The 13340-nt window shown below is 47.4% G+C and overlaps 1 protein-coding gene across 1 annotated transcript in view; it reads right to left on the bottom strand.

The window, feature by feature from the left end:
* The window catches only part of LOC129815741 (SWI/SNF-related matrix-associated actin-dependent regulator of chromatin subfamily D member 1-like), a 51242-nt gene that overhangs the window by 29843 nt on the left and 8059 nt on the right, over window positions 1-13340 (bottom strand). Inside the window, exons 2-8 of the mRNA XM_055869824.1 lie at window positions 9629-9804; window positions 9234-9399; window positions 8486-8608; window positions 8246-8362; window positions 7955-8056; window positions 5530-5691; window positions 4986-5083 (exon numbers count right to left, since the gene is read on the bottom strand). Coding sequence (XP_055725799.1) covers window positions 4986-5083; window positions 5530-5691; window positions 7955-8056; window positions 8246-8362; window positions 8486-8608; window positions 9234-9399; window positions 9629-9804 — 944 coding nt within the window. The remainder of the gene's footprint in view (window positions 1-4985; window positions 5084-5529; window positions 5692-7954; window positions 8057-8245; window positions 8363-8485; window positions 8609-9233; window positions 9400-9628; window positions 9805-13340) is intronic.

Below are 13340 nucleotides of genomic sequence, written 5' to 3'. Positions count from 1 at the left end.
GAGGAGGGCATAGTGAGGTGTTGACCCTAGTGGCGAGGAGGACATAGTGAGGTGTTGACCCTAGAGGCGAGGAGGGCATAGTGAGGTGTTGACCCTAGTGGCGAGGAGGGCATAGTGAGGTGTTGACCCTAGAGGCGAGGAGGACATAGTGAGGTGTTGACCCTAGAGGCGAGGAGGACATAGTGAGGTGTTGACCCTAGTGGCGAGGAGGACATAGTGAGGTGTTGACCCTAGTGGCGAGGAGGTCATAGTGAGGTGTTGACCTTAGAGGCGAGGAGGACATAGTGAGGTGTTGACCCTAGTGGCGAGGAGGACATAGTGAGGTGTTGACCCTAGTGGCGAGGAGGGCATAGTGAGGTGTTGACCCTAGTGGCGAGGAGGACATAGTGAGGTGTTGACCCTAGTGGCGAGGAGGACATAGTGAGGTGTTGACCCTAGTGGCGAGGAGGGCATAGTGAGGTGTTGACCCTAGTGGCGAGGAGGACATAGTGAGGTGTTGACCCTAGTGGCGAGGAGGACATAGTGAGGTGTTGACCCTAGTGGCGAGGAGGACATAATGAGGTGTTGACCCTAGTGGCGAGGAGGACATAGTGAGGTGTTGACGCTAGAGGCGAGGAGGACAGAGTGAGGTGTTGACCCTAGTGGCGAGGAGGACATAGTGAGGTGTTGACCCTAGAGGCGAGGAGGGCATAGTGAGGTGTTGACCCTAGAGGCGAGGAGGACATAGTGAGGTGTTGACCCTAGAGGCGAGGAGGACATAGTGAGGTGTTGACCTTAGAGGCGAGGAGAACATAGTGAGGTGTTGACCCTAGTGGCGAGGAGGACATAGTGAGGTGTTGACCCTAGTGGCGAGGAGGACATAGTGAGGTGTTGACCTTAGAGGCGAGGAGGACATAGTGAGGTGTTGACCCTAGTGGCGAGGAGGACATAGTGAGGTGTTGACTCTAGTGGCGAGGAGGACATAGTGAGGTGTTGACCCTAGTGGCGAGGAGGACATAGTGAGGTGTTGACCCTAGTGGCGAGGAGGACATAGTGAGGTGTTGACCCTAGTGGCGAGGAGGACATAATGAGGTATTGACCCTAGTGGCGAGGAGGACACAGTGAGGTGTTGACCCTAGTGGCGAGGAGGACATAGTGAGGTGTTGACCCTAGTGGCGAGGAGGGCATAGTGAGGTGTTGACCCTAGTGGCGAGGACATAGTGAGGTGTTGACCCTAGTGAGGTGTTGACCCTAGTGGCGAGGAGGACATAGTGAGGTGTTGACCCTAGTGACGAGGAGGACATAGTGAGGTGTTGACCCTAGTGGCGAGGAGGAAATAGTGAGGTGTTGACCCTAGTGAGGTGTTGACCCTAGTTGCGAGGAGGACATAATGAGGTGTTGACCCTAGTGAGGTGTTGACCCTAGTGGCGAGGAGGATATAGTGAGGTGTTGACCCTAGTGACGAGGAGGACATAGTGAGGTGTTGACCCTAGTGACGAAGAGGACATAGTGAGGTGTTGACCCTAGTGGCGAGGAGGACATAGTGAGGTGTTGACCCTAGTGGCGAGGAGGACATAGTGAGGTGTTGACCCTAGTGGCGAGGAGGACATAGTGAGGTGTTGACCCTAGTGACGAAGAGGACATAGTGAGGTGTTGACCCTAGTGGCGAGGAGGGCAATGGTGAGGTGTTGACCCTAGTGGCGAGGAGGACATAGTGAGGTGTTGACCCTAGTGGCGAGGAGGACACAGTGAGGTGTTGACCCTAGAGGCGAGGAGGACACAGTGAGGTGTTGACCCTAGAGGCGAGGAGGACATAGTGAGGTGTTGACCCTAGTGGCGAGGAGGACATAGTGAGGTGTTGACCCTAGAGGCGAGGAGGACATAGTGAGGTGTTGACCCTAGTGGCGAGGAGGACATACTGAGGTGTTGACCCTAGTGGCGAGGAGGACATAATGAGGTGTTGACCCTAGTGGCGAGGAGGACATAGTGAGGTGTTGACCCTAGTGGCGAGGAGGACATAGTGAGGTGTTGACCCTAGTGGCGAGGAGGACATAGTGAGGTGTTGACCCTAGTGGCGAGGAGGACATAGTGAGGTGTTGACCCTAGTGGCGAGGAGGGCATAGTGAGGTGTTGACCCTAGTGGCGAGGAGGCCATAATGATGTGTTGACCCTAGTGGCGAGGAGGACATAGTGAGGTGTTGACCCTAGTGGCGAGGAGGGCATAGTGAGGTGTTGACCCTAGTGGCGAGGAGGACATAGTGAGGTGTTGACCCTAGTGGCGAGGAGGCAATGGTGAGGTGTTGACCCTAGTGGCGAGGAGGACATAGTGAGGTGTTGACCCTAGTGGCGAGGAGGACATAGTGAGGTGTTGACCCTAGTGGCGAGGAGGACATAGTGAGGTGTTGACCCTAGTGGCGAGGAGGACATAGTGAGGTGTTGACCCTAGTGGCGAGGAGGACATAGTGAGGTGTTGACCCTAGTGGCGAGGAGGACATAGTGAGGTGTTGACCCTAGTGGCGAGGAGGACATAGTGAGGTGTTGACCCTAGTGGCGAGGAGGACATAGTGAGGTGTTGACCCTAGTGGCGAGGAGGACATAGTGAGGTGTTGACCCTAGTGGCGAGGAGGACATAGTGAGGTGTTGACCCTAGTGGCGAGGAGGGCATAGTGAGGTGTTGACCCTAGTGGCGAGGAGGAAATAGTGAGGTGTTGACCCTAGAGGCGAGGAGGACATAGTGAGGTGTTGACCCTAGAGGCGAGGAGGGCATAGTGAGGTGTTGACCCTAGTGGCGAGGAGGACATAGTGAGGTGTTGACCCTAGTGGCGAGGAGGACATAGTGAGGTGTTGACCCTAGTGGCGAGGAGGGCATAGTGAGGTGTTGACCCTAGTGGCGAGGAGGGCATAGTGAGGTGTTGACCCTAGAGGCGAGGAGGACATAGTGAGGTGTTGACCCTAGTGGCGAGGAGGGCATAGTGAGGTGTTGACCCTAGTGGCGAGGAGGTCATAGTGAGGTGTTGACCTTAGAGGCGAGGAGGACATAGTGAGGTGTTGACCCTAGTGGCGAGGAGGACATAGTGAGGTGTTGACCCTAGTGGCGAGGAGGGCATAGTGAGGTGTTGACCCTAGTGGCGAGGAGGACATAGTGAGGTGTTGACCCTAGTGGCGAGGAGGACATAGTGAGGTGTTGACCCTAGTGGTGAGGAGGCCATAGTGAGGTGTTGACCCTAGTGGCGAGGAGGACATAGTGAGGTGTTGACCCTAGTGGCGAGGAGGACATAGTGAGGTGTTGACCCTAGTGGCGAGGAGGACATAGTGAGGTGTTGACCCTAGTGGCGAGGAGGACATAGTGAGGTGTTGACCCTAGTGGCGAGGAGGACATTGTGAGGTGTTGACCCTAGTGGCGAGGAGGACATAGTGAGGTGTTGACCCTAGTGGCGAGGAGGACATAGTGAGGTGTTGACCCTAGTGGCGAGGAGGGCATAGTGAGGTGTTGACCCTAGTGGCGAGGAGGACATAGTGAGGTGTTGACCCTAGTGGCGAGGAGGACATAGTGAGGTGTTGACCCTAGTGGCGAGGAGGGCATAGTGAGGTGTTGACCCTAGTGGCGAGGAGGACATAGTGAGGTGTTGACCCTAGTGGCGAGGAGGGCATAGTGAGGTGTTGACCCTAGTGGCGAGGAGGACATAGTGAGGTGTTGACCCTAGTGGCGAGGAGGCCATAGTGAGGTGTTGACCCTAGTGGCGAGGAGGACATAGTGAGGTGTTGACCCTAGTGGCGAGGAGGACATAGTGAGGTGTTGACCCTAGTGGCGAGGAGGACATAGTGAGGTGTTGACCCTAGTGGCGAGGAGGACATAGTGAGGTGTTGACCCTAGTGGCGAGGAGGACATTGTGAGGTGTTGACCCTAGTGGCGAGGAGGACATAGTGAGGTGTTGACCCTAGTGGCGAGGAGGACATAGTGAGGTGTTGACCCTAGTGGCGAGGAGGGCATAGTGAGGTGTTGACCCTAGTGGCGAGGAGGACATAGTGAGGTGTTGACCCTAGTGGCGAGGAGGACATAGTGAGGTGTTGACCCTAGTGGCGAGGAGGACATAGTGAGGTGTTGACCCTAGTGGCGAGGAGGGCATAGTGAGGTGTTGACCCTAGTGGCGAGGAGGACATAGTGAGGTGTTGACCCTAGTGGCGAGGAGGGCATAGTGAGGTGTTGACCCTAGTGGCGAGGAGGACATAGTGAGGTGTTGACCCTAGTGAGGTGTTGACCCTAGTGGCGAGGAGGACATAGTGAGGTGTTGACCCTAGTGGCGAGGAGGACATAGTGAGGTGTTGACCCTAGTGGCGAGGAGGACATAGTGAGGTGTTGACCCTAGTGAGGTGTTGACCCTAGTTGCGAGGAGGACATAATGAGGTGTTGACCCTAGTGAGGTGTTGACCCTAGTGGCGAGGAGGGTATAGTGAGGTGTTGACCCTAGTGACGAGGAGGACATAGTGAGGTGTTGACCCTAGTGACGAAGAGGACATAGTGAGGTGTTGACCCTAGTGGCGAGGAGGACATAGTGAGGTGTTGACCCTAGTGGCGAGGAGGACATAGTGAGGTGTTGACCCTAGTGACGAAGAGGACATAGTGAGGTGTTGACCCTAGTGGCGAGGAGGACATAGTGAGGTGTTGACCCTAGTGGCGAGGAGGACATAGTGAGGTGTTGACCCTAGAGGCGAGGAGGACATAGTGAGGTGTTGACCCTAGAGGCGAGGAGGACATAGTAAGGTGTTGACCCTAGTGGCGAGGAGGACATAGTGAGGTGTTGACCCTAGTGGCGAGGAGGGCATAGTGAGGTGTTGTTGCTGGAGGTAATGGTTAGTCCTACCTAATGACATGGTTAATGATGATAGGTTAGTCCTACCTGATGACATGGTTAATGATGATAGGTTAGTCCTACCTGATGACATGGTTAATGATGATAGGTTAGTCCTACCTGATGACATGGTTAATGATGATAGGTTAGTCCTACCTGATGACATGGTTAATGATGATAGGTTCTGGAGGCATCAGCAGAGCGTGTAGACGTTGTGGGATCTCAGAGAACTTCATACGCTGGGTCTCAAAGATCTACAACAACATAGATAAAAACACAACTTTATTACTCAACAACTGGACATGCAAGGATTTCAATATTGTGCTTTTTATGTTTCGGCTATGGACAGTTAATAAAGATCATATGTCAGAGGTCTATGATGTGTTTGGGCTAAGGACAACATAAGACACATTTACCCATAAAGATGATGAAATGGAAAAATCCTGTTACTAACATACTGTCCATCAGGTTATATAACAAATCCTCAACATTACAGATACCAACGTGGGGGAAAGACTCTATTTTCCCCAAGAAAGGCTTAGATCTTCCAACCAGCTGTGAACAAAGAGGAGAATTACTGCTCTCTGACCTGCTGCAGGTACTTGTCACAGTTGATGAACTCTGACCTGCTGCAGGTACTTGTCACAGTTGATGAACTCTGACCTGCTGCAGGTACTTGTCACAGTTGATGAACTCTGACCTGCTGCAGGTACTTGTCACAGTTGATGAACTCTCTCTCGTGGGGGTCCTGCAGCTTGTGGGTCTTAACATACTGCCAGAGGGCCTGGATTATGACCGGCCTGGTCTGGGTGTGGATCCCCAACATACGGGCCAGGCGAGGGTCCAGCTTGAACTGAGGGGGCTGGTGAGAGAGAAGTGAAATTAGCAGTGGCATTACACCATCAAACTGAAAACGCAAATGACAAGCATGTATTTGGGAGAGATGTTGAGAAAGGCCTAGCGGTCAAGAACGCCTGGTTCATATAGGTCGTTAGCAATAAAACATCACAATAAAGAGCACAGAACTACAAATATAAAATTGTGTACTATACCCGACAAATAGTTTAGGAAAATGTTCCATCTTTGTGCGGCTCTGCCTGTCAAGCAGCATAAGGACACATATGCCCATGTTGTGTTGGCTAGTCTACTGGTGGCAAGTGATTTACTTTATTTTATCCTACCAACATAGCTAGCTTACAACATTATCCCCTTTTCAACGTTGTTTTTAAGAGCGTTTAATCACGATTGCTACTGACAGACATGACAGGCTACATTGATTGATGGACCACGTAAAATTGGCTAGCTAGTTAGCATTACTTAGCTTGTCTGGTGTTTGCTATCAGGTCAGTAATGCTAGTGGACAAGCTAACACCAGATCAGGTCAGTAATGCTAGTGGACAAGCTAACACCATATCAGGTCAGTAATGCTAGTGGACAAGCTAACACCAGATCAGGTCAGTAATGCTAGTGGACAAGCTAACACCAAATCAGGTCAGTAATGCTAGTGGACAAGCTAACACAAAATCAGGTCAGTAATGCTAGTGGACAAGCTAACAACAGATCAGGTCAGTAATGCTAGTGGACAAGCTAACAACAGATCAGGTCAATAATGCTAGTGGACAAGCTAACACCAGATCAGGTCAGTAATGCTAGTGGACAAGCTAACACCAGATCAGGTCAGTAATGCTAGTGGACAAGCTAACAATAGATCAGGTCAGTAATGCTAGTGGACAAGCTAACACCAGATCAGGTCAGTAATGCTAGTGGACAAGCTAACAACAGATCAGGTCAGTAATGCTAGTGGACAAGCTAACACCAGATCAGGTCAGTAATGCTAGTGGACAAGCTAACACCAGATCAGGTCAGTAATGCTAGTGGACAAGCTAACACCAGATCAGGTCAGTAATGCTAGTGGACAAGCTAACACCAGATCAGGTCAGTAATGCTAGTGGACAAGCTAACACCAGATCAGGTCAGTAATGCTAGTGGACAAGCTAACAACAGATCAGGTCAGTAATGCTAGTGGACAAGCTAACACCAGATCAGGTCAATAATGCTAGTGGACAAGCTAACTTCCAGGGGATAAACTAGATGCCATCTATAGTGGTGATAACTGGCGTTTACCAGGACGAGTTGTGAATAAAAATAGGCTAGTTGCCGATAGCTAGGCTTTTTGGAAAGAGCTTGACATCTAACATGCCAAACAGTTTGGCTACCCTAACGCATCTGAAATTACATGATCAACAGATGCTTTACTGATCATGAAAAGCACGCAATTACCTGCTGTATAACTCTGATGATAGAGCTAAACAGTTACTAGCTGTATAACAGAGCTAAACAGTTACTAGCTGTATAACAGAGCTAAACCGTTTGTAACTGTATAACAGAACTAAACAGTTACTAGCTGTATATCTCTGATGATAGAACTAAACAGTTACTAGCTGTATAACAGAGCTAAACAGTTACTAGCTGTATAACAGAGCTGTATATCTCTGATGACAGAGCTAAACAGTTACTAGCTGTATAACAGAGCTGTATATCTCTGATGATAGAACTAAACAGTTACTAGCTGTATAACAGAGCTGTATATCTCTGATGACAGAACTAAACAGTTACTAGCTGTATAACAGAGCTAAACAGTTACTAGCTGTATAACAGAGCTGTATATCTCTGATGACAGAGCTAAACAGTTACTAGCTGTATAACAGAGCTGTATATCTCTGATGACAGAACTAAACAGTTACTAGCTGTATAACAGAGCTAAACAGTTACTAGCTGTATAACAGAGCTGTATATCTCTGATGACAGAGCTAAACAGTTACTAGCTGTATAACAGAGCTGTATATCTCTGATGATAGAACTAAACAGTTACTAGCTGTATAACAGAGCTGTATATCTCTGATGACAGAGCTAAACAGTTACTAGCTGTATAACAGAGCTGTATATCTCTGATGATAGAACTAAACAGTTACTAGCTGTATATCTCTGATAAGAGATAAATGTGAGCAATTGTTTTGCATGGAATAATTGGACATTTGTAGTTGTGACTACAATTTTCAACAAGTGCTGATATTACAACCAAATAGTTTAGAACTTTAGCAGGTTGTGACTAGAGGTGTGTTTACCTGATAGTCCAGCATGAGCAAGACAGTGCAGCGTACGCCCACATCCCCTGGCCTCTTCACCTGGAACCCGTCTGTCTCCTGAGTGGTCGCAGTCCTGTGCCACTATAACAAGAGAAAATAAACTTTATTAGTCCTTTTTGTTTCTTTACAACAGAATACCATTAGAGTTTACTACAGACAAAATGGTTGAGAAGAGTGGCGGTGGAAATGAGCTAATATTGATCCCCTATTCATGAAAACAGATCTAAATCATGCATTTTTATATCCGAACATTAAACCACATCTTTTTACCTCGACCAAGTGATTGTCAGGCCCATAGAGGTCCTTGTCCAACTCGATGACCAGAGACTTGAAGAAGGAAGAGAACTTTCTCTTCTGCTTGGTGGCTTCATACTTGGACACAGCAGTCTGAGAAAGAAAACGATTTTTCAGACATTTCACCAAGTTATAAACACACACAAGACACTATCTGTCAACACACAGACACACACCCCCAACACACACAAACATATGGCTACTAATTAGTCTTACATCTTCAAGAAGGCGCCCTTCGACACGCAGCTCCCATGATGCAACAGTGCCCTCTCCGTCTTCTGCGTCGGGCTTGGCAGGGTTGAAGGTGTTGGATATGAAGATACGAAGCTTTCGCTTTTGCTGAAACACAAGAAGCCCAGTCATGTTGAATTTCACTATCAAAATGTGTATTACCTTCAGAGCAAAACATGGGAGGCCAGGGAAAACTCATGGGAGACCAGGGAAAACTCCCAAGTCCCATTTTATAGGCTACAACTCAGACCCTGAACTTTCCTGGTCTGGCCACCTTGTCGGTCAGGAAAAGATCCTGGGCCTGAATTGTAGCCTATAAAATCATCCCTGTCCATCTAATGTTATTCATTAGGATCTAAAAGGGAATGATCCTATCAGCACTGTACTATACTCTACTCTCTGTTTATTATCTATGCATAGACACTTTAACTCCACCTACATGTACATATTACCTCGACTAACTGGTGCAACCGCACATTGAGTCTGTACCCCCTGTATATAGCCTCCGTATATAGCCTCCACATTGACTCTGTACCGGTACCCCCCTGTACATAGCCTCGCTATTGTTATTTTACTGCTGCTCTTTAATTATTTGTTACTTTTATATTCTATTTTATTTACTTGACACTTGACACCGGTTGTATTCGGCGCATGTTACAAATACAATTTGATTTGAAAAGCTTTATGAATACAGGCCTTGGCCCTAGTGAGGACATAACTCCATATTTGTTACCTTGATGGGTCTCTTGAGTGCCTCCTGGATGTCCAGACGTTTCCTCATGATGGTCTGATCCAGCTTCCTCTCAAACGCCAGCAGGTCCATGTAGGCCTGAGACTCTGGCACCAGCTCCCGGATCCTCTGAGGTAAAATCTTATCCGCCATTTTCTTCTTCTTGGTACTGCAATTGAACAAAACAATACAGTGGGAGTTTATAAGGAGCGAAAAGGCCTGTACGCACTTTATATACACACAAAGATACAGTCAACTCTGAATGAGGACAAATAATCATAGTAAACTAATAATCATTTTAATGTCCCTCATCTCCTGGTAGCAACGTAAAATATTACTGTTGAAGTAAATCCATTCAAGCCTAACATAACAAATACCGATGGCTAGTCAGATCTTACTGTTGGTTGCGCTGTTGCTGGACCTGTTGGACCTGCTGGGGAGCAGGTCTCTTACGGGAGGGATCCATGACGCCAGGCATCCCTGGTCGGGACACGGGGCTGGAGCCGTAGCCTGGAGGCCCCATGGGCGGACCCTGGGGTGTCATACGGCTGGAGGGTGGCATCCCACCTGGTCTCTGGAGGGGGGGAGAGAAGAGACAGGGAGGGGTTAGAGTCTGGAGAAGGGAGAGAAGAGACAGGGAGGGAGGGGTTAGAGTCTGGAGGAAGGAGAGAAGAGACAGGGATGGGTTAGAGTCTGGAGGAAGGAGAGAAGAGACAGGGAGGGGTTAGAGTCTGGAGGAAGGAGAGAAGAGACAGGGAGGGGTTAGAGTCTGGAGAAGGGAGAGAAGAGACAGGGAGGGGTTAGAGTCTGGAGGAAGGAGAGAAGAGACAGGGAGGGGTTAGAGTCTGGAGGAAGGAGAGAAGAGACAGGGAGGGGTTAGAGTCTGGAGGAAGGAGAGAAGAGACAGGGAGGGGTTAGAGTCTGGAGAAGGGAGAGAAGAGACAGGGAGGGGTTAGAGTCTGGAGGAAGGAGAGAAGAGACAGGGAGGGGTTAGAGTCTGGAGGAAGGAGAGAAGAGACAGGGAGGGGTTAGAGTCTGGAGGAAGGAGAGAAGAGACAGGGAGGGGTTAGAGTCTGGAGAAGGGAGAGAAGAGACAGGGAGGGGTTAGAGTCTGGAGAAGGGAGAGAAGAGACAGGGAGGGAGGGGTTAGAGTCTGGAGAAGGGAGAGAAGAGACAGGGAGGGGTTAGAGTCTGGAGAAGGGAGAGAAGAGACAGGGAGGGGTTAGAGTCTGGAGAAGGGAGAGAAGAGACAGTTTTATTTTATAATGTTCTATCATCTACTGGTATATTCATCTTTGCAGGTGTTACTTCTGCCTTAGACTAAACATTATCCTTTAGTTGCAGTCTACCGAATGTGTTCAACAACAGATGGTGTTTTCCATTTGCGTTTTCAGCCGGCTACTTTTAATTTAAAAGTTTAAATTCGCTAGTCCCTCAAGCCTTCTCCCGCGAGAATGAACGATATGCATCTTATAGCAATCTATTGATAGGATAGTCACCTGTCAGTCACAAAGCGAGCATCAGGTCAGGTCATGTTAAGGGAGAAATAAAAGTTTATGGCCTGTATCACTTTGTCTAATGCAGCTGTATTGATCCTCTGGGAAGAATAAACTTGGTTTAAGCTTTCATGGTGTCCGTTGAGTTTTTACTCCCCCTGCGCGGGGGAGCCCCAAAAAAGAGGAAGAGGGTGTTTTCTCTGTACATCCACAGATGAGCCAGTCACACTTCATATGTAGGCTATGGGATGGTAGCTAGCTAAGTGCACAGACGCAATGCACACAACACTAAATACTTCCTCCATGCTAGCTAACAACTGTAGCTAGTATTGATTAGCTAGTTTCCATGAAACAGCTGCCTGTGTTAACTGCCGGGTTAGCGCAATGTCCTTAGCGAGCGAGCTAAACATTTGGCTATGGGCTTGCACTGGCAGTATGGGATAATGGAGTGAATTAAATAGTTTCTTCGTCATCTTGCTAGGTAGTTATCTAGCTGTGGCCATCTGGCTAGTAACAACAAGGAATTTCTACAACAATAGCAACATCAGCGCAGATAGCTTGGAATCTAGACCATAAGCAATAAGCACAGGTTATGCATTGCCAAACAACGCTGCTGCCACCTTCTGGTTTGGAGTATTTTAACACGGCTGAGTAGCTGACAACTCCCAAGGTCTTTGCTGTGTGAACACGAGATTGACTGTCGGCAGGCAAACGTTTGAAAATCCTACCGGTACGTCTGAGTTTTGAACCTAATTATTGTTCTGGCACATACGTTGAATTTAATTTAGCGTTTTTTCGCATGGCCAGCCTTCTTTTATTGACAACTGAACAGCAAGGGTTAACTAGTTTATAAAAGGTGTTGAACTGACAACGTTGGTCTTCTATATGCCGCTGACATTCATAAATTATGCAATGTGATTATATGATGTCCATGGTATCGCATCAGGACAAGTGAACCAAAGGATTTCTTTGGTTTCCTTTCTAAGGAACGTCGGGGTTTGCCAGACAGTGACTCATCAGTCAGTGGCTGCATTTAGAGACTCATTCTGGTCCAAATATGATAATTAGGACATTCACGAAATCCAAGCATTAAAACGGAATTCATCAATATTCAAAAAGGTATTGAATCAACTAAAATGTATTGAACTTAGGGAATCAACTAAATGTATTGAACATTGATAAAATTTGCCCAAGTTTATCATAAAGACATGAACAGAATGCATCAGTGATTCGTATTTCCTGCCACTTTCTGAAGAGGCAACTAGAATGCCCCTGTGTGTGTGTGGCGCATGTCTAGCGCTTTTTGTAGCAGTTAGCCGTGATGCTAATGCAAACTGAAGGCTTTCCCCAAAAACATTCTCAAATAAATGTTAACTACAAAGTAGCCTACAATTACCTGCCAGAATGATATGATTCTTTTTATCAATCCAGTGTGTATTTGTCTCGCAAACTCTATGATTACGTGTGCTAAAAAACCACTGCTAAACAGCCTCTTGCTAGGTGTCCACTGGAATTAAAGGTCACTTTTGCTATTTGTCCACTGGAATTAAAGGGTACATTTTGGGGTAGCCTAGTGGTTAGAGCGTTGGGCCAGTAACCGAAAGGTTGCTGGATTGACTCCCCGAGCAGACAAGGTAAACATCTGTCGTTCTGCCCTTGAACAAGACAGTTAACCCACTGTTCCCTGGTAGGCCATTATTTGAAATAATAATTTGTTCTTAACTGACTTGCCTACTTAAATAAAGGTTAAATATTTTTTTTATTTTTATATTGAATCAAGGCCACCTTATTTTACATTCACAATAAAAAACATAATAGTCATCTTAAAATTATGTAAAGTTTGCAAAGCCTTAAATAAGAAACAAAATGTATCTTTTTACTACCCAATAAAACATATTTCAGGTATAAGGCTATAGGTGAAATATCCTGTAAATTTCACAGGAAGAAATCCTAATAAAAAACGATATCAACAAAAATCATCCATAACACACAACCAAAACACTCACCAATCCATGTGCTAGGAACTCAAACAGGCGACTTCGTGTTTCTGAATGCATGAGTACTTATATAGAGACGGTAGCTAGTAGGCAGAGGAGAGGATAGAGGAGACGCCCTCAGAACAGACCGGTACGGCTCCAGCCAGAGGCACACCTCTCTTTCCCTCTCCTTTCTGCAGCCTTGGAGGGAGGGCTGCCTGATCTGTTCTGCTCACATCACCGCTGATGCACACACTCTCTCTCCTCTCCTCTCCACAGACTTGGAGGGGGGGCTGTGATGTGTGCCTTGCTCATCAACAATGAAGCCCTCTGCCCTCTCCTAGTGATGGGCAGTATATATATTTAAAAAAAAGCCATATCGTGATAAAATGACCCATTTTTCCAACAACGACAAATCCCCAATAAATTAAAAAAATATTTTTAGGGGTGCTGGCTGGGTGATATGGACAAAAAGTTACAGCGATAAATGTAACCCATTTTGCTCGACAACAACAAATACAAAAATAATAAAATGTTTAATGTACAGTTAGTTACTTTCCATTATCAGCAAGGCTCTAGAATTTTTTTTTCCAGTGCCAAGTAAAACAACTGAGATGATATAGTCTATGATTATAGTA

The sequence above is a fragment of the Salvelinus fontinalis genome, chromosome 18 (assembly GCF_029448725.1).
Source record: "Salvelinus fontinalis isolate EN_2023a chromosome 18, ASM2944872v1, whole genome shotgun sequence".
Classification (NCBI taxonomy): Eukaryota; Metazoa; Chordata; class Actinopteri; order Salmoniformes; family Salmonidae; genus Salvelinus; species Salvelinus fontinalis.
The sequence above is the reverse complement of the archived record's forward strand: the minus strand, read 5'-3'. Positions and strand labels throughout refer to the sequence as shown.